The 17,865-nt window shown below is 53.7% G+C and overlaps 2 protein-coding genes and 1 long non-coding RNA gene across 3 annotated transcripts in view; 1 reads left to right on the top strand and 2 right to left on the bottom strand.

Moving 5' to 3' along the window:
- Window positions 1-3,364: 3,364 nt before the first annotated feature.
- On the bottom strand, window positions 3,365-7,707 carry MISP (mitotic spindle positioning). Its single transcript, XM_003788831.1, has 4 exons — window positions 6,030-7,707; window positions 5,350-5,480; window positions 4,302-4,340; window positions 3,365-3,454 (listed from the first exon to the last, which is right to left on the bottom strand). Exons 1-4 carry the CDS (start codon window positions 7,705-7,707, stop codon window positions 3,365-3,367), a joined length of 1,938 nt encoding a protein of 645 aa, XP_003788879.1.
- LOC111724940 lies at window positions 6,798-9,776 on the top strand. The gene is made up of 5 exons (XR_002773147.1): window positions 6,798-6,902; window positions 7,201-7,266; window positions 7,381-7,422; window positions 7,534-7,661; window positions 9,117-9,776. It is a non-coding gene; the product is annotated as an uncharacterized LOC111724940 (long non-coding RNA).
- Window positions 9,777-14,314: 4,538 nt separating this feature from the next.
- Window positions 14,315-17,865, bottom strand: part of PALM (paralemmin) — a 19,613-nt gene continuing 16,062 nt past the window's right edge. The window contains exon 8 of the mRNA XM_023512662.1: window positions 14,315-16,354. Within this exon, the coding sequence (XP_023368430.1) occupies window positions 15,825-16,354 (530 nt within the window). The 3' untranslated portion in view covers window positions 14,315-15,824. The remainder of the gene's footprint in view (window positions 16,355-17,865) is intronic.

Raw genomic sequence — 17,865 nt, 5'->3', positions numbered from 1 at the left:
GTATGCTTTTATTTTTTTTTTTTTATTTTATGACAGAGTCACTATGTTGCCCTCCGTAGATTCCTATGGTATCATACCTCACAACAACCTCAAACTCCTGGGCTCAAGTGATTCTCTGGTCTCAGCCTCCCAAGCAGCTGGGACTACAGGCACCCACCACACACCTGGCTATTTTTAGAGACAGAGTCTCACTCTTGCTCAGGCTGGTCTCAAACTCCTAAGCTCAAGCAATCTGCCCAGCTTGGCCTCCCAAAGTACTAGGATTACAGGTGTGAGACACTGCACTCAGCCAAACTGTGCACTTTTAATGTATACATTTTTTTAGGATGAGTGAATTTTATGTGGTTAGTAAATTTTTCTCAGTAGGAACAATATTGCAAAAATCACTTCACAGAGGGTGGCGCTTAATGCGTCTTTTGCACTGAATTTGACAGATAATTAGCTCTTGGAGAAGCAACACTCTACCTCCTTACCCCCCCTCAAGCCCCTGGTGATCCATCACCACCCTGAAGGGTACCAGCCCCATGAATTATGACCTGCATGCTGGTGTGTAAATTCCCATCATTCCCCCTCAGTCTTCTGCTGAGTGGCTGAGACCCACATCCTTGGAGACAGCTGTGGGATGGCACTCTCTAGGCAAATCTGTAGGGCGTGCCAGACTGGGGTTATGTGTGGCTTAAATCTCTGAGCTTTGATCTGGATGCCAGGTTAGGGAGCCTCCTGGAATGTGACCTGCTGTGTCCCTGTGGCCCCCTCCACCCCAGACAGAGAGACTCACTCCATACAGATGGCTCCTCTTTCAGCCTCAAGCTGGGGAAACTGCATCGCTTCTGAGGACTCTATAGCATAGAACAAAAGAAGTCGGGGCTGAGCTGAGAAAAGGTTTTAAAATTTGGTATGGAGGCTCGGCGCCTATAGCTCAACCGGCTAAGGCGCCAGCCACGTACACCCAAGGTGGTGGGTTCGAATCCCCAGCCCGGACCCGCCAAACAACAATGATGGCTGCAACCAAAAAATAGCCGGGCGTTGTGGCAGGCGCCTGTGGTCCCAGCTACTTGGGAGGCGGAGGCAAGAGACTCGCTTGAGCCCAGAAGTTGGAGGTTGCTGTGAGCTGTAATGCCATGGCACTCTACCCAGGGGAAAGCTTGAGGCTCTGTCTCAAAAAAAAAAAAAAAATTTGGTATGGAAAAGGGAGAGAAAGGAATAAAAAGAAAAGGAGAGAGAGGAAGGGAGCACAGGGACAGAGGATGGGCACCCAGGAAGATGAGATGGGATGGAAGATGGTGGAGAAACCATGAGACTCATCCCAGGGTGTGTTTGAGGCCCTTCCTTCCTACAAGAGGCATGGCAGACCCCACATTTGGTTCTTGGGTCTCTCTCTATGGACACACACCCTACCTCCATAAAATTGATGTCTTGCTTAGAACAGAGGCCTCCCCTGTCAGACTGGGGTCTCCCTGAGGATCGTGCCCTGTCTCCACCCTCAGTCTCTGCTCTGTCCAGAAGGAGCCCCTCCACCCTCTTCCCTGGCTGGCCTGGGCCCTCCAAGCCCTGCCCCTGCCTATCTATTTTGGGCCCACATCTGCCTGCCTGGGTCTGGCGTGGGCCTCCCTAAAGATGGATTTCTTAAAATAGCTGTTGCAGCAGTTTTCCCTGCAGCAGTGGGCACCAAGGAGCCATGGACAGGCCAGGCTGGCCAGGGTGTAATTAATACCAGCTACTCCCAGCAGGGCTGGGGGATCTTGGGGGCTGTGACCTACTTGATGGAGGGTCTAAGGACACATTTGGGCACCAAATCTGATGTCAGTGCTTCCATGTGCTGGCAGCGTCACCTAAGGTGGACACATCCTGCTTCCATCAAGTAGAGGTCTTGCTTAGGACAGAGGCCTCCCCAAGGGTGGGGGGCTGTGCCTGCCGGGAGCCTGGTCCTATCACTGTCATTGTATTTAGAGGGGAAACTGAGGCAGTGGGCAGTCAGCAGATCCCTAAGGCCACACACCCTAACCTGGAGGAGCCAGCCTCCCCTTGTGTGAGCCTGGTATACAAATGGAGCTCCATTAATGACCTCTCCAACCTCCCCTATGACCCTGCAGGCTGGGGACTCAGCAAGTGCTTAATAAGCTCTTCAAGTGCTGCTACTGATGTAGCAGGACAGGGCCAAGGGAGGTGGGTGGGAGAAGTTGGGCCCAGGGCCCAGCATAACTGAAGGCATCCACTTGTGATTCAGGCACTCAGCAAGCATAATTGAGCACCTACTAAATGCCAGATGCTGGGAACGTTCAATGTGCACCTGACAGTCCATTGAGGGGCTCAGAGCCCAGTAGGGTGAGACCTAAGTCACACAAAAGATGAATCGGACAGGGAGGCTCCGGGTCCTTCATCCACAGCAGGTAAGGCCAGACAGGCAGCTCACTCCAGGTTTATTTCATGGTTGATATGGACAAGACACCCTTCATTCCACAAACTGAGCCTTTTATCTGCTAGGCAAGAGGGAGCATCCTCCGAGGACTCCACTGATGTCAGAGCTTATGCCCTATAGGTGTTACTGGGGGCACTGAGAAGTTTGAGAGCTGCATATGGGCCTCAAGTCCTGGGGGCTCAGGTCTCCTCTCTCAGATTGGAAGGTTCCCCAGGATCTTCCCTCTCATATTGGGATTTCTCAGACCTCCCTCCGATTCACAGATCCTCAGAGCATCAGGATTGGCCTCCCTCCCTGGCCGGTCACTCTGCCCTCAGATAGATACAAACTATATCTATTTTTTTTTTTTTTTTGAGACAGAGCCTCAAGCTGTCTCCCTGGGTAGAGTGGGGTGGCTTCACAGCTCACAGCAACCTCCAACTCCTGGGCTCAAGCGAGTCTCCTGCCTCCACCTCCCAAGTAGCTGGGACCACAGGAGCCCACCACAACACCCGACTATTTTTTGGTTGCAGCCGTCATTGTTGTTTGGCAGGTCTGGGCTGGATTCGAACCCGCCACCTTAGGTGTATGTGGCTGGCGCCTTAGCTACTTAAGCCACAGGCACTGAGCCGACAAACTATATCTAAAGGCGGAGAAGTGGTTCTCCTTATTTCTTGGATGCCAGAGCATTTGGCAAAGTCTTAGAAGTAGAAATAATCGCAGGCGTCCCATTTCATGACCAGCTGTAGACCCCAAAAGTAGAAAAAATTCTCCAGGAAAATAAAAAATGGAAAAGAAAACTCTCCAGTCTAAAATACACCTGCTACAGGATTATTGGCACATGATTTGTGGTTCTCAGATCATGGACTTAGACAGGGCCCTGTCTCCTATGGTAGGGAGCTTGGTGACAGTCTTGGCAGTTCCCACAAGGGTCAGGGAAGGAGGGTTGGCACCCTTTCCCCAGGCTCAGTCCTCATCCTCACTGGCATAGATGCGGGATTCCCAGCGTTCTGCCATGGCGTTCTTGTGGCGTGTCACCCGTGTGGCTTCCAAGATCTGCAGAAGAGGACGTATGAAGCCCCCCACATTAGGGTTCTAATTACTTCTTCCACTCATCTCCTCTCACTGCCATTTCATAGGCTAAGAACAGGGGTAAAGTAGTTCCATCCCCTTCTCAGTTTCAGATCCTCTTGTCTTAATAATGTGATCAAGGAACAATTCATGCTGAGTTTCATGGCAAGGAAAATGCCTAGGTCTGGCATTTTGGATTCAGCACAAGGAGTCACAAGTGTCCTCCATAAATTAACTGAGGTAGCTAGGCTTTCTTTCTTTTTTTTTTTTTTTCTTTTTGTAGAGACAGAGTCTCACTTTATCACCCTCGGTAGAGTGCTGTGGCGTCACACAGCTCACAGCAACCTCTAACTCCTGGGCTTAGGTGATTCTCTTGCCTCAGCCTTCCGAGTAGCTGGGACTACAGGCGCCCGCCACAATGCCCCGGCTATTTTTTGTTGCAGTTTGGCCAGGCCGGGTTCAAACCCACCACCCTTGGTATATGGGGCCAGCATCCTACCCACAGGCGCTACCCGGTAGCTAGGCTTTCTATACACCCTCAGATGCATGCCTCTCTCAATGAAAGTGACTTTTTAGGGCAAATCTGCTCAAAAACTTTCCTCATCTGGTAAAGAGGTGGCATGTGAATCTTTTCTCTAATCCATGCCTATGGCAGGTATCACAAGCAGTTGACAGCAAAATCCACCTCAGGCAGACACTACCAGTTCAGAAGATACCAGTACAGTTCCTACACTTAGGAGAGAGAAACTTTCAACTGCTTCCCCCTCGTCCTTGCAGGGAGCCCAGACCAGGAGGGAGAAACCGGTGTTCTCACCCCCAGGAGCATACTTACCTCTGAGTTGATGCCGTCCGAGGGGTTGATCCCAGCATACTGCAGGGAAGGAATGTGAGTCAGTTGGGGATTTCCTGGCCCACCCAGGACTCCACTTGAGGCAGAAGGGAAGGCATTCCCTGCCCACAGAATTGCAATAAATGTCCCACAATCACTCCATACTCAAGGCCACCCACTATGCTGTTCCCTCATGCTGTTCTTTTCACCCCAGCCTCTGCCCAACATTTGTAATGATTTTATTTCACTTATAACAAAGACAGCAATATTTGTGGCACTCTTAACATGTCTCTGAGTGCTTGACACACATACATGATCCCATTTCATCCTCTCACAAAGGATCAGAGGGGATCCTATTTTACAGAGGAGAAGACTCAGGGCCAGAGAGGGGCAGCAGTTTGCCCAGGGTCACACAGCCAACAAGTGGCAAGGCTGAGTCTTGAACCCAGTCACTGGTCCAAGTCCAGCCACTATACCAGGTCAGGCTGTGAGCAACAGGTAAGTGAGGTTGGGGTATGTGTCAATCTCTGTTGTGTCTAGGAGGAGCCTTGGGGGAAGGGGCTATGGCTTCATAGTTATCTATGTGGGGTCTGGAGTCAAGCCTGGGTTCATAAGCTGTGTGAATCTGGGCATGTAAGAGCACCAGGGTGCTAAAGCTGTGGTTCCTGCAAAACCCTGGACCATGCATGGCACGTCATACATGTAGTGTGGATAATGACAAAAAATAATGAAAAAAATAATAAAAACATCCAAATGATGATGATGATGATGATAGATTACCACTGTTATCCTCCTCTGATCCTAGAGACATCCTCACAATGAGGGAAAAACACCCCTCTACAGGTGGCTTTTCGGAGCAGAAGCCCAGAGGCAAGAAGTCATCCAGTTTATCACCTTATGCCTCACATGTGGGGGAGACTGTGGCATAGTCACAAGTGGAGCAGTGAGGGAGACAGTGCTTTAGCTCAGGTAAGGCATGAATAACCCTGGCCCTAACTGGGGGCTATCAGACCTCAGCCTGGCCTCTGAGGGGGATGGGCGCCAGACTCACCCATTGCTCCTTCTTAATTCTCTGCACAGGAGCCCTGTCCACTGGATCTCCTGCCATCCACACCAGGCCAGAGTGCAGTTGGATGGGGGTGAATAAGGGTGACTCAGACACTGAGTAGCTGCCCATGATGCCTGTGGGAGGAGGAGGAGAGGGCATTGGGGAGGGGAGAACCTAGTTTAGACCCCACATCAGGTCATAGAGTCTCTGACCAAGAGACTAGAGAGTTAAGAAGACAGGTGAAGGGACAGACAGAGCAGAGTTTGGGAAAACTTTAGGCAGATTTGCCAAAATAGCCAGTTAGGAGAAACCATGGATGGACAGAGGGCGACCGTGCAAGGTGAAAAACATTAAAAGTGACTTGAGGAATATTTCATATTGACAAGAGGGAACTATCAACCAAGAAGTAAAACGTCTGTGAATCTGTATGCACCTAACAACAATGCACCCAAATCCATAAAGCAAAAACATCAAGGCAGATTTAACATCTGTCTCCAAAATCTACAGCTTAAGCAGACAGACAAGCAAGCAGACCAGCTGACTGGGGGAGTGGACAGGTCAGGAAGAGACATTCCCCCTACCCCAGCCCTTCTTGACATCCTCAAACTCTACCTCCCCATCCTCCTCTGTTCCAACCTCTCAGACCCTGAGCAAAGTAACCATTCAGAGGACCCTCTCCTCACCGGATGCCTGGGAGGAGCTCCTGGAGTCTTGGCCACAGCTCTCATCAGGTGTTGGAGAAAATACCTCAGGGAAGAGTGCATTCCTCCTCTCCTCTGCCACTTCCCGCTCCCGGCGCAGGACACTCTCCACCTCCCTCTCCAGCAGATCAGATGACTGGGACCTCTGCAGCCTCAGTGCCGGGCCCCCAGGAACATCCCAGCCCCAGAAATGGAGGGCCTCGGCCTGCTGGGACATATCTGGAACCCTGAACCTCAGGGGGCGCAGGCGGAAGTACTCCCATCGCACCACACCCCTGTTGGCTTGCAGGGGTTCCTGGGGGGGCTTTGGGCACTCCTGCTTTGTGTTCAAGGGTTTTCCAGTAGATTCTGAGAGATGCCTCCAAGACCCTTTGGCCTTTGGAGAGGCTGGAGCCTTGACCTCCTCTTTGGAGACATTGCCAGGCTTGCTGTAGGCTCTTCCAAGGACTGAGAGCTCTAGTGGGGGGTTCCCAGGGTTCAGGTATGGCTGGTAGGCTTCAGGGGGGATGCGGTTCACCTTCCTCACCTCTGGAGCTGGGTCAGCTGCTCGGGCATCTGGGACTGGGCTCAGGGTGGCATCTGAGCTGTAGGCTCTCTGGCATCCAGGCTGGGGTTCCTCAGGGACCCAGTAAGGTGTGGAAGCCTGGCTCACCCTCAGGCTCACCTGCAGGCCCTCCCGCCGGTGGTCTTCCTCTCGCTGTGTCCCTTGCACCATATCCCGTTGCACGTAGAGAGATGGGCGCCCCCTGTTGCGCCGTGGAGCTGCAGTCAGGTTTGCTGTGGTCAGCAGTGGTCTGGCAGGAATCTCCACCAGCTCTTCATGGTCAGCTGCCCGTCGAAGCCCCCTCTGCTCACGTAGGTCTGCCTCGCGCTCCTGGGCCAATCGGATCTCTCGCTCAATGGGTGTCTCCTTGGGAGGCTCTGGGGAGTCCACTTGGGACCAGGAGCCAGGGTCATCCCCAGCTGGGGTGCTGGACCGTGTGAGGAAACCTTGGAACTTCTTCTCTTCCCTGACCACCTCCTTCATCTGTGGCTCACTGGGGATAACATATCCATTGGCCAGGGGTGATCTGTTCAAGGATCCCAGTGGGACACGTGTCGGGGGTGCCCTGGCCAGGGGTTGCTGGGGGCTCTCTTTGCTTGCCTGCTCCAGGTTCAGGAACTGCTGCCGCACTGCCAGGAAGTCGATCTGGCCCCTGTCAACCACATCTTCCTCCAGGTGTGGGCTGGGGGCCTTGAGGTCTCCATGGTCAGGGCTGCCCTGGAGTGTGGCTACTGTGCCGCTCTTCCTGACAGCCTGGCCCTGGATGACAGCCCAGCGTTCCCGCTCTAGGTCCTGTGGCCTCTTGGAGAGGGTGTCCTTGGCATCCAGGTGGTAAGCTTTGATCTCCTCATCCTCCTCATCCTCTGGGTAGAGTTCCCCTGGGGAGCGCTTAACGGGGTAGCCACGCACACTGTAGGATGCCTCTGTCCTTGATGCACTCAGCCAGGCCTCAGGGGCAGTGGACCATGCCTGCTGCTTATCCTGACCCCAGCTGCTTGCCTCAGGACCCACACTCACCAGCTGGAACGTGTAGCTGGTGTCTCCATCAAGCACCAGGCCAGTGACACGGGGTGAGTGGGGGACACCCAGAATGGGGTATCTGGTCACTCGGTCCATCGCCTCAGGGGGTAGAGAGACCTCCAGGTTCACTGAGGGAGGATAAGAAGGAAGAGATGACCCCAAGTCAGTGCACATGAGGAGAGAAATAATTTTCAGTCCCTCAAAGGCAAAAGTCCCAGCCACATGTACCAGCTTCTCCCTTTCCACCTTGTGATCATCCTGAGACTACTTCTGTGATTATTTTCATTCAGCCTTTTCAGATGGTCCTTTGCTGAGAAAGGACAAGTGAGGAAACTGAGGCCCTTGGGCTCCAGGCTTCCTAGAGAGGAGCAGTGACTAGCAGCAACCCATTTCCCAGCTCCCCCACCCTGGGCCTCTCTCTTGCACCTGCCCAGCAGGATGCCTTGTCCCATACTAGACAACATTCCCATCCCCACTACTGCATCATAAAGCCAGGATGGGCCTTGGACCTTGTCCCACTGGGCCTGGGGTGGGGCCATGGAGCCTATGGGCAACGCCCTGTCTTAGTGCTCCTGCCCTCTCCCAAGGGTTCAGGTTCCAGGCATCTATTTCTTTCTTTCTTTTTTTTTTTGAGACGGAGCCTCAAGCTATCCCCCTGGGTAGAGTGCCATGGCATCATGCTCACAGCAACCTCCAACTCCTGGGCTCAAGCGAGTCTCCTGCCTCAGCCTCCCAAGTAGCTGGGACTACAGGCGCCCGCCACAACGCCTGGCCATTTTTTTGGTTGCAGCCATCATTGTTGTTTGGCGGGCCCGGGCTGGGGATTCGAACCCGCCACCTTAGGTGTATGTGGCTGGCGCCTTAGCCGCTTGAGCCACAGGCACCGAGCCGTATTTCTTTCTTTCTTTTTTTTTTTTTCTGAGACAGAGTCTTACTTTGTTACCCTTGGTAGAGTGCCTTAGTGTCACAGCTCACAGCAACCTGAAATTCTTGGGCTTAAGTGATTCTCTTGCCTCAGCCTCCCAAGTTGCTGGGACTACAGGCACCCACCACACCACCTGGCTATTTTTTAGAAATGAGGTCTCGCTTTTGCTCAGGCTGGTCTCGAACTCATGAGCTCAGGCAATCCACCTGCCTCGGCCTCCCAGGATGCTAGGATTGTAGGCATAAGCCACTGCCCCTGGTCCTTCAGGCACCTTCTTTTTTTTTTTTTTCCAGTTTTTGGCTGGGGCTGGGCTTGAAACCTCCACCTCCGGCATATGGGGCTGTCCTTTGAGCCACAGGTGCTGCCCCCAGGCACCTTCTTGAAGTCTGCACCCCTGCTCCCACACTCCTTGTTTCCTGGCATCCACAAGGTGCAGTTTTCATGCCCAGCTAGGGTGCTCCAGGGCACCATCTGTTCTTGGCACAAAACCTCAAATGCTGCAAGTGCCTCCATTTCAAACCTGACTCTCTTTCTGTGTGCAGCTCTTAGCTTCAAAGCCCCCGTTTCTATTCCTCCACAGCTTCCTTCAATGTGGACTGTGGGACACCTCCTCTAGGGAGCCTGCTGGATTGTCCTTCCCTCTGAATCCATCACTGAGGTGTCATAAGGGTCAGGCCTGCACCAAGCACCCAAGTTTTAGGCATCCTTTGATGGCTGAACAAAAAAAGGCTCCCCTGAGGGCACAGGGACTTTGGAGCTCCCCAAACAGCCCTTGATGCTCCTGGTTGTACCAAAGCTGTCATTTAGATTCCCTGCCTTTACACCGACTGGCTTTTAAGAGCTCAATGTCATTCTAAAAAGGAAAACATTGCCCCTCCCTGAACAGAAAAGTGGCATCAAGCAACATAAAGTTAATCATGGAGAACAATGATATAACTGACACATGTTACGTGCCATGTAACCTTTTGTAGATACGGAATATCAAAAACTGCAATAAGGAAAACAACAGTGAAAAAACAAGCAGTCTTGGGGAATAAATCCCAGCCACACTTGGCTGAGCCTCAGTGCCAAGGGGCAATGAGCATATAACCTCTACCCCTCACCTCTCCTTTAACAGCCCCTCCTAGAAGTCCCCTTTAAGCTCTCCTTTACTTCCACCTGAAACCATTGCCCCAGGGAAGCATTCCTTCCCACAGCTTATGACCTGGTATACAGCAGGTACTCAATAAAGACTGGCTGAACAAACACCACTTTCTCCAAGTGCTCAGGCAGGGATGTCATTTCAAGTGGCAGATCTGTCCTGCTCTCCCACCCTAGTCCTGCCCTCTGGCCCTGCCCTGATTCCAAAGGGTTGAGCAAGTCTTGGCTCTGTCCCTATACTTTGGGTCTTCCTGGGGAGGGCAGGTGCAGTGTGACGGCAGAAGTGTTTGCCGAATGAGTGGATAGATGTTTAACCTAGCAGGAATTACAACCCACAGCAGTCAATAACTCCAGGGGAAAAGTGAAAGACAGGTTCAGGCTTTAGTGGGTGTAGGGTTCCTGATGGGGTGGGGTGTGGGTGGGGGCACCCCTTCCTGTTGGACTCATTCCTCCCTGGTGATTCACTGAAGCCAACGGGGTGGGTGGGGCTCCTGTCCCAGCTTTGGGTTCAAGGCCTCAGGACCCCTATCACCTGTGGCCTAAGCAAATTGCAGTTGGCCTCTACCTCATTTTTCCCTCAGACAGTACCCTGTTCCTGGTATACAACAGGCATTCAGCAAATGCTTTCACAATGGTCATGGTGTTTCCTGCCATCATCATTTAAACCCTGGATCCACCACCCATCTCAGGGTGATTCAAAGGCAGGTTTCTCTCTTGCAGAGCCTCTGGGTAGGGGAAAGTGTTATAGGGAGCAGAGAAACCCTGGGTAGGGAAACAAGGAAAATGATAGCGACATGATTTTAGCGCCTTCAACACCAAGCACCTCACAGGAGCCTGAGACAAGGGAACCACTTTTGCTCCTAGTTTACAGCAGAGGAAACTGAGGCCCAAAGAGGGGAAGCTGCTGATCCAAATTCACATAGTAATGACAGAGCAATAGGATCTGATGAGAAGCCTTACTGCCTCCTACAGGAAGCCCCCTGGACTGCTCTGCCCTGCCCTGCCCCACCCTCTACTTTGTCAGACTGAAACTGGATTTATGGTCCCTGGTGCTCCAAAACCACTTCCTCATCACACCACTGGCCTCCTGCCCAGAGCAAAGGCCCCCTGGAAGGGTTGGAGCTTGGACAGAGTGGGTCCTATAGCAGGGATCTGGGGTTCCCTGTCCCATTTCTTGGGCTCCAGGCTTCCTAGGCTCTGGCTTGGACAGAGTCTGCCATGCTTAAGAGTCACTCTGGCTCCATGAGTCCTAGCCTGAGTCCCTGCCCTGTCCCCCAACATCCATGCTGAGTCCCACCCTGACCACACAGGCTCCCAGGCTGACACCGCCCCCAGTATCCCAGGCAGAAGCTGCTCCCACCTGGACACAGCCTGCCCCTCCTCCATGTCCTAGGGGTGCAACCCAGATGCCTGGGGCAGGGTGTTAGTGCCCAGAGCCTCCCAAGCAGGGGTCTGGCTTGTACCCACAAGCATCTTCCTGGAAGCTCCTAAGATTTCCATGACCAGTTGGGCCTCTCTGCCTATGGGTGTGCCAACCAGGCCCAGGGTTCAGAGATTTGGGGGCCCCTGGGTGGAAAGTGAAGCCCTAGTAAGGTTTAGGGATGGGACCTCTGCTCCCCAGCAGGGGTGCCAGGTACAGATCTCAGGCCTCAGAGCAGTCTGGGTGCAGAGTGAAAGGAGACGCCTGTTAGCCCGAGACCCCAGCTGGGCCCTATGGGTAGGGTGGGGGGTGGGGGAGCGGAGGGGGTGGTTAGGGAGGGGGCCTGCATTCCCCTCAGGCGAGTAGATGAGGCCATAGCCTGCAGCCTCTTGCCAAAACATGAGCCAGCCTTGGAAGCTCCCACCCCACACAAGACCCCAGCCCAGTCCTAGTCTTGCCAGATATCATCTACACAGGACCCCAGCCCAACCCCTACTCCCCAGCCTCACTCACATTCCATCTCATGCAGGACCTCAGGCCAGCCCCAAACCCTAGCCTCATCTAGACCCCACCCTATGCAGGACCCCTGACACCCAGACCCTACCCAACCCAGGACCCCCAGCCTGGCCCCCAACTCCAGCTTCCCCAGGCCGAACCCTAGGACCTCCACCCAGCCCCAGCCTCTGGCCTCCCCAGACTCCACACCACAAAGACCCCTGGCTCCCAGTCTTACCTAGACACCACCCGTCGCAGGACTCCTGGCCTGGCTTCCAGACCTGGCCTTACCAGCTCCTGGCTCCCAGCAACACAGACCTCTGAAGCCTCCCAGCCTCGGCCCCAGTTCTCAATGGGCACAGAGGCCTCCCAGTTCTTCCCCGCCCACCAGGTTGCCAGGGCACAGAAGCCCCACCCAGGGGAAGCAGGTGTCCCCTTCCTCTCAGCCCCACCTGGCTCAAGAAACAAAGTCCAGGGGCAGAGGGAGAAAGATGACACCTGGGTTGGGCAGGGCCTAAACCAGGCCCCTGTGAGCTGCCCCTGGCCCAGGGCCTCCCTTAAGCCCTGTGGAGCCGAACTCCGCCTGAAACTTCCCCTACTGCTGCACCCTCCTGGCCCTCCCCCCACCTCCCTGTGCTGCTCAGAGAAGCATACCACTTGGCCAGGGTCACACAGCAGCTCTGGGGCCACAGCTGCCTGTTTCTCTAGCAGGGCAATGCACTATCTACCAAATCCCTGGGCCCCCTGGCCCAGCCCAGCCTTTGGGGCCACCCCGCTTCCTTGGATAGGCCAGACTCGTCAAGTTCTGAGGGTGTTCAGCTAGGCTTGGGGTTTTTTGTTTGTTTGTTTGTTTGTTTTTGAGACAGAGTCTCAAGCTGTTGCCCTGGATAGAGTGCTGTGGCACCTCTCACAGCAACCTCAAGCTCTAGGGCTCAAGTGATTCTTTTACCTCAGCCTCCCAAGTAGCTGGGACTACTAGGCTTGGGTTTGAATTCCCCTAACCTCTCTGAGCTTTGTTTACTCCTCCAGACAATGGGGACAGCACAGTAGTGGTTCCCTTTGCGTGGTTGGGAGAACTCCCCAGGTCCCTTCCATATAAAGGACTGAACCAGGCCATTACAAGGCCTCAGGGAGAGACGGGGACTGTGAAACACTAGGCATACACCTTTCCTCCCTGATTTTTTTTTTTTTTTTTTTTTTTTTTTGAGACAGAGCCTCAAGCTGTCCGCCTGGGCAGAGTGCCATGGCATTACAGCTCACAGCAACCTCCAACTCCTGGGCTCAAGCGAGTCTCCTGCCTCCGCCTCCCAAGTAGCTGGGACCACAGGCGTTCGCCACAACGCCCGGCTATTCCTGATTCTATTCTTGATCGAGTAGCAGAGAACCTGCCAGGACTGTGGGTTGCCTAGCACTTGTCGGAAGTCAGGCCACTAGACCCAGCACTGTCTACAGGGGCAGGAGACACAGCAGAGGTGACCTCAGGCTGGGGCTCTGCCCTGACTTGCCCCTTGGCTGGCTGTGGGATCCCCTGAACCTCAGACTCCTCTTCCAGAAAATGGGTCCCTAGCTCCAAATCCAGCAGGGCTATGTGGGGTGGGGAGATTAAGGACAGATATGGACAAGGGGCCCACCCCAGAATAATAGCTTGAGCACCTACACTCCTGGGATGCACAGCCTTCAAGTCCCTCCATCCCTGCTTTGCGGATATGGAAAGCACAGAACGGCCAGTATCAGGCTGGACTTTGAATCTGAGTTCCCTGTGCCATATGTACTCCACTACATTCACTATCTCATATGAGCAAACTGAGGTCCTCAAAGAGTGGAAATTGTATCACCCCATAGGCTAGGGGCATCTAGGAGGACAATTGTCCTGCCCCAGGCTGAGGCTTCCTCCCACTAGGGTTTTGAAAGCCTGTTTCACAGGTGGAAAATCAAGGGCCAGTGTGGGAAGCAGCTTCTCCAAGATCACATAGTGAGATGGAAGGGGTAGGAGAGCTCCCTGGGCATGAGGGCAGGCCCTATAGTGGCTTCCACCCTGCACCCTGTTTCTGATGGGCTGGTGTCTCTCAAGAACTTGGGTGGTATCTGTGGGGACTATTGTGCAATCCCTGAGACTGTGAGGTCAGCAGTGGGAGCCTTGATGCCAAGGACAGGGTTGAGCAAGTACAGAATCCCAGTGCCCCATGGGAAGCAGGAAGCAAGTCTTGCCATGAAGCAGCCACCCACTGTTCCTCTGGGCCTTACCTGTGCAGGTGCAGGCTGGGACTCCACCAATGTCTCCTGCCCCATGACCCTGGGATGAGGCCGAGGCATGAGCAGGTGCAGGAGAGGGGATGCCAGCTCATTAGACCCTGCTCAGCCTCCCTTTTTTTCTTTTTTGAGACAGAGTGTTACTATGTCGCCCTCAGTAGAGTGCTATAGTATCACAGCTCACAGCAACCTCAAACTCTTGGGCTTAAGTGCTTCTCTTGCCTCAGCCTCCTGTGCAGCTGAGACTAGGCGCCCGCCACAACGCCCGGCTATTTTTTTGTTGAAGTTCTCATTGTTTAGCTGGCCCAGCTTGGTTCAAACCCGCCAGCCTTTGTATATGTGGCCAGTGCCCTACTCACTGAGCTATGGGCCATCCACTCAGCCTCCCCTTTTATGGCTCAACTGGCCAGTGGGGCCCCACCACCAGCCCAGCACACCCTCCCCATCCAGGGAAAGCCAAGAACTCCGGGATCTGGGGCTGTTCACGCTGTTTATTTGCTTCTCTGGGAAAAAGTCAAGAACATCAGGGGCCTTGTCACACATCAAAAGCAGAAAGGGGGCGGCAAGGGCACTTCAGCAAAGGCTCACGGCTCAAGGGACTCAGGCAGACTCCAGGGAGGAAAAGGAGGGACTCCAAGTCACCCCCCAGAGAGGGCCTCTTCTCCCAGCCACCCAGGGGCAGAGCTGAGACTGGGACTCAGACTCCTTTCTGAGGTGGCCCCTACACCCACCCAACTGAGGCTGCAGGTGGTCACTGGACCCAGAGGTGGCCTGGCACTGGGAACCAGGCTGGAGGCCCCTGGAAAAGGGGCCAAGATGGGTGTGGTCCAAAACCAACACATGAGAAGAGGGTATCTGTGAGAATGTGCCTCCGGGAACAAGTGTGACTGCCCCCAGGAGGGGAACCCCTTGTCACTTCCAGTAATAGGGTGTTGGGGCTGGCTCACACTGGGCCGGGGCAGGCTCATATTGGGCTGAGGGACACAGGCTCACATTGGGCTGGGTTGGGCCCCTGCTGCAACCCAGGGGGAGCCTTCCTGTCCCAGGCTGCATCTCTCCCTCCACTACCCAAATATGCTGCAAGCTCAGCAGAACTGGAAGGTGGGGCCTGAGCTCTGGGGTGTGCCTGGGAAGACCCAGGACCCTGGTCCAAGTGAGTTGGAGAAGAGGCCAGAGGTGGCCCCCGGGGTCCCCAAATTAGCACCAGGAGGAAGGAGGGCCCAGTGGGGTTGGGAGCTCAGGAGAAGTGGCTCACCTGGTCCCATGACCCCCGGATCGCCCGTCTAGAAGACAGCCAAGAGGCTATGACCCCTCCCGAGGTGGGGGCATATCTCCAGGACTCCCCTCCTGCAGACTCCTTTGACCACTAGCTGGGCCCATAGAGGATGTGGGGGGCACATTAGGCTTGGACCTTAACCCCCAAAAGAGGCACGGCCTCACCCCAACTTCCCAAGATTGGGGGGCCAGCGCCTTTGCCGGGGAACCCCAAGGAGCCCAACTTCCAGGGTCTAAGCAGGCCCCAGCTCCCAGGTCCCTCTCCGGCATGGTGTCCCCTCAGAGACCTCACTCATCAGAGGTGGCAGAAAGGCACAGGCAGGAGGCCCAGAGGGTGGTGGGCTGGCCTGGGCCTGCACAGAGGCCACAGGTCACGCCCACCAGGACCACACTGGACATGAACCCCGCATCTGTGAAGCTGCCATGATAGGAGGGTGGGGCGGGTCCTCATTTCAGGAAAAGCGGGTCTGTCCGTGTCTCTCTCAGACCAGGTGCAGGTGCACGGCTCTGGCTGGGGTCAGTGTGGGGGCATGGTGATGGGTGGGGCCCCGTCCCTCTTTCTAAGAAACCTCAGAAGGAACATGTGACAACACGGCAAGTCCTGGGGCCCGTGAGGCTGTAGGTGGAGGATGGGCAGGCACCGGGAGGGGCCGGGCTGGTGGGTCTGTGGTATGGGGCAGGGGCTAGGGTCTTAGGGGCCGGGCTGGCTCACATGATCAAGCAGCATTTACAACGCTGCTTTTTCATGTCGAGGTCCTGGGGGTCGCTGGTGGTGGCCTCAGGCCCCGCCTGATTCTCTTCCCGGGAGCCCACAGTAGCTGGGGGCTCAGCAGCACTGCCATTGGGTGGTGCAGGCTCCTTGGGCTCAGCTGCGTCCTCGATGACCACCAGCTCTGCTGTGATAGTATCTTGAAGCCCCAGTACCTTCTTGGTCTCGGCCTCATCCTCCACGTTCTGGTAGCCCATGAAGATCATTGTGACTGGTGGCTCCTGGCCCGGCTGGATGCCAGGTGGGCCTGACGTGGCCTCACCTGGCTGTGCCTGCACTCCTGTGATCTCCCTTCGGGAAGGTGTGGTCCGCACAGCCTCCTCCACAGCCCCCCGGGTCTCTGCTGTCCCAGCCGTGGACCCTGCCTCGCTCAGTGTGACCTCGTCTGCTTTGTGGATGAGTTCATCCACCTCTGAGGAACTCAATGGGTGGATCCCATTCTCGGCGGTACCATCCACGGCATGGACCACTGCATAAGGAGAGACAGGGAGGATGAGCTGGTTCCCAGACAGGAGAGAAGCCTAGGTAAGGCTCATTCTCAAGGTTAAAGAAGAAACCACAAACTGGATTACACATGTAGGACTGATTGACAATTAAAGCTCCCTATTAGGATCTACAGATGTAGCCAAAGCTGTATACAGAAGAAAATTTGTAGGCACAAAAAGCATTTACTAGGAATCAAGAAAAACTGGAAATAAATGAATTGGGATTTTATTGTCATTCCTTTTGAAGTACAGTTGACCTCTGAACAAGGGTTTGAACTGCACAGGTCCTCTTACATGCAGATTTTCTTCCACTTCTGTCACTGCTGAGACAGCAACACCAACCCCCCCCCTCAACTTACTCCTCCTCAGCCTGTTCATTGTAAAGATGATGATGACAAAGACTTTTATGACAATCCCCTTCCACTTATTTATTTTTCTGAGACAGAGCCTCATTTTGTCATTCTTGGTAGAGTGCTGTAGCGTCACAGCTCACAGCAACCTCAAACTCTCAGGCTCAAGTGATCCTCTTGCCTCAGCCTTCCAAGTAGCTGGGATTACAGATGCCTGCCATAACAACCAGCTATTTTTAGAGATGGGGTCACTCTCGGTAGAGTGCTTTGGTGTCACAGCTCATAGCAGCCTCAAACTCTTGGGCTCAAGCAATCCACCTGCCTCTGCCTCCCAGAGTGGTAGGATTACAGGTGTGAACCACTGTCCCTGGCCTAATCCCCTTCCACTTAATGAATAGTAAATATAGTTTCTCTCTTTTTTTTTAAGAGACAGAGTCTCACTTTGTCACCCTCAGTAGAGTGCTGTGGTATCACAGCTCACAGCAACCTCTAGCTCTTGGGCTCAGGCAATTCTCTTGCCTCAGCCCGCTGAGTAGCTGGGACTACAGGTGCCGACCACAACACCTGGCTATTTTTTGTTGCAGTTTGGCCAGGGCCAAGTTCAAACCTGCCACCCTTGGTATATGGGGCTGGCGCCCTACTCACTGAGCCACAGGCACTGCCCTCTTTTCTTTTTCTTAATAAAATTGTCTCATCTCTAGCTTACTTTATTGTAAAAATATAGTATATAATACACATAACATACAAAATATGTGTTCATCAACTGCTTATGTTACTGATAAGAGTACTGGTCCCTATTAAAGAAATGAGTATAATTGTGATAGATGTGTTACTTGTTCAATGTAAACATTTCACACTGTATACCAAGCAGTACCCTGAACCTCATAAATGCATCAATGTACAAAGTTATGATTTAATAAAAAATAATTAAAACCAAAAAAGACTACTGGTCAATAGCAGGTTATTAGTTAAGTTTGGGGGAGTCAAAATTCATATGTGGATTTCTGACTGCATGAGGCTCAGTCCCCCTAACCCATGCATTGTCCAAATACCAACTGTATTTGTATATTCTTTTTTTTTTGAGACAGAGCCTCAAGCTGTCCCCCTGGGTAGAGTGCCGTGGCATTACAGCTCACAGCAACCTC

The sequence above is a fragment of the Otolemur garnettii genome, unplaced genomic scaffold (genome assembly GCF_000181295.1).
Source record: "Otolemur garnettii isolate 467f Iridium unplaced genomic scaffold, OtoGar3 scaffold00029, whole genome shotgun sequence".
Taxonomy (NCBI): Eukaryota; Metazoa; Chordata; class Mammalia; order Primates; family Galagidae; genus Otolemur; species Otolemur garnettii.
This window is presented reverse-complemented; position numbering and strand designations above follow the sequence as displayed.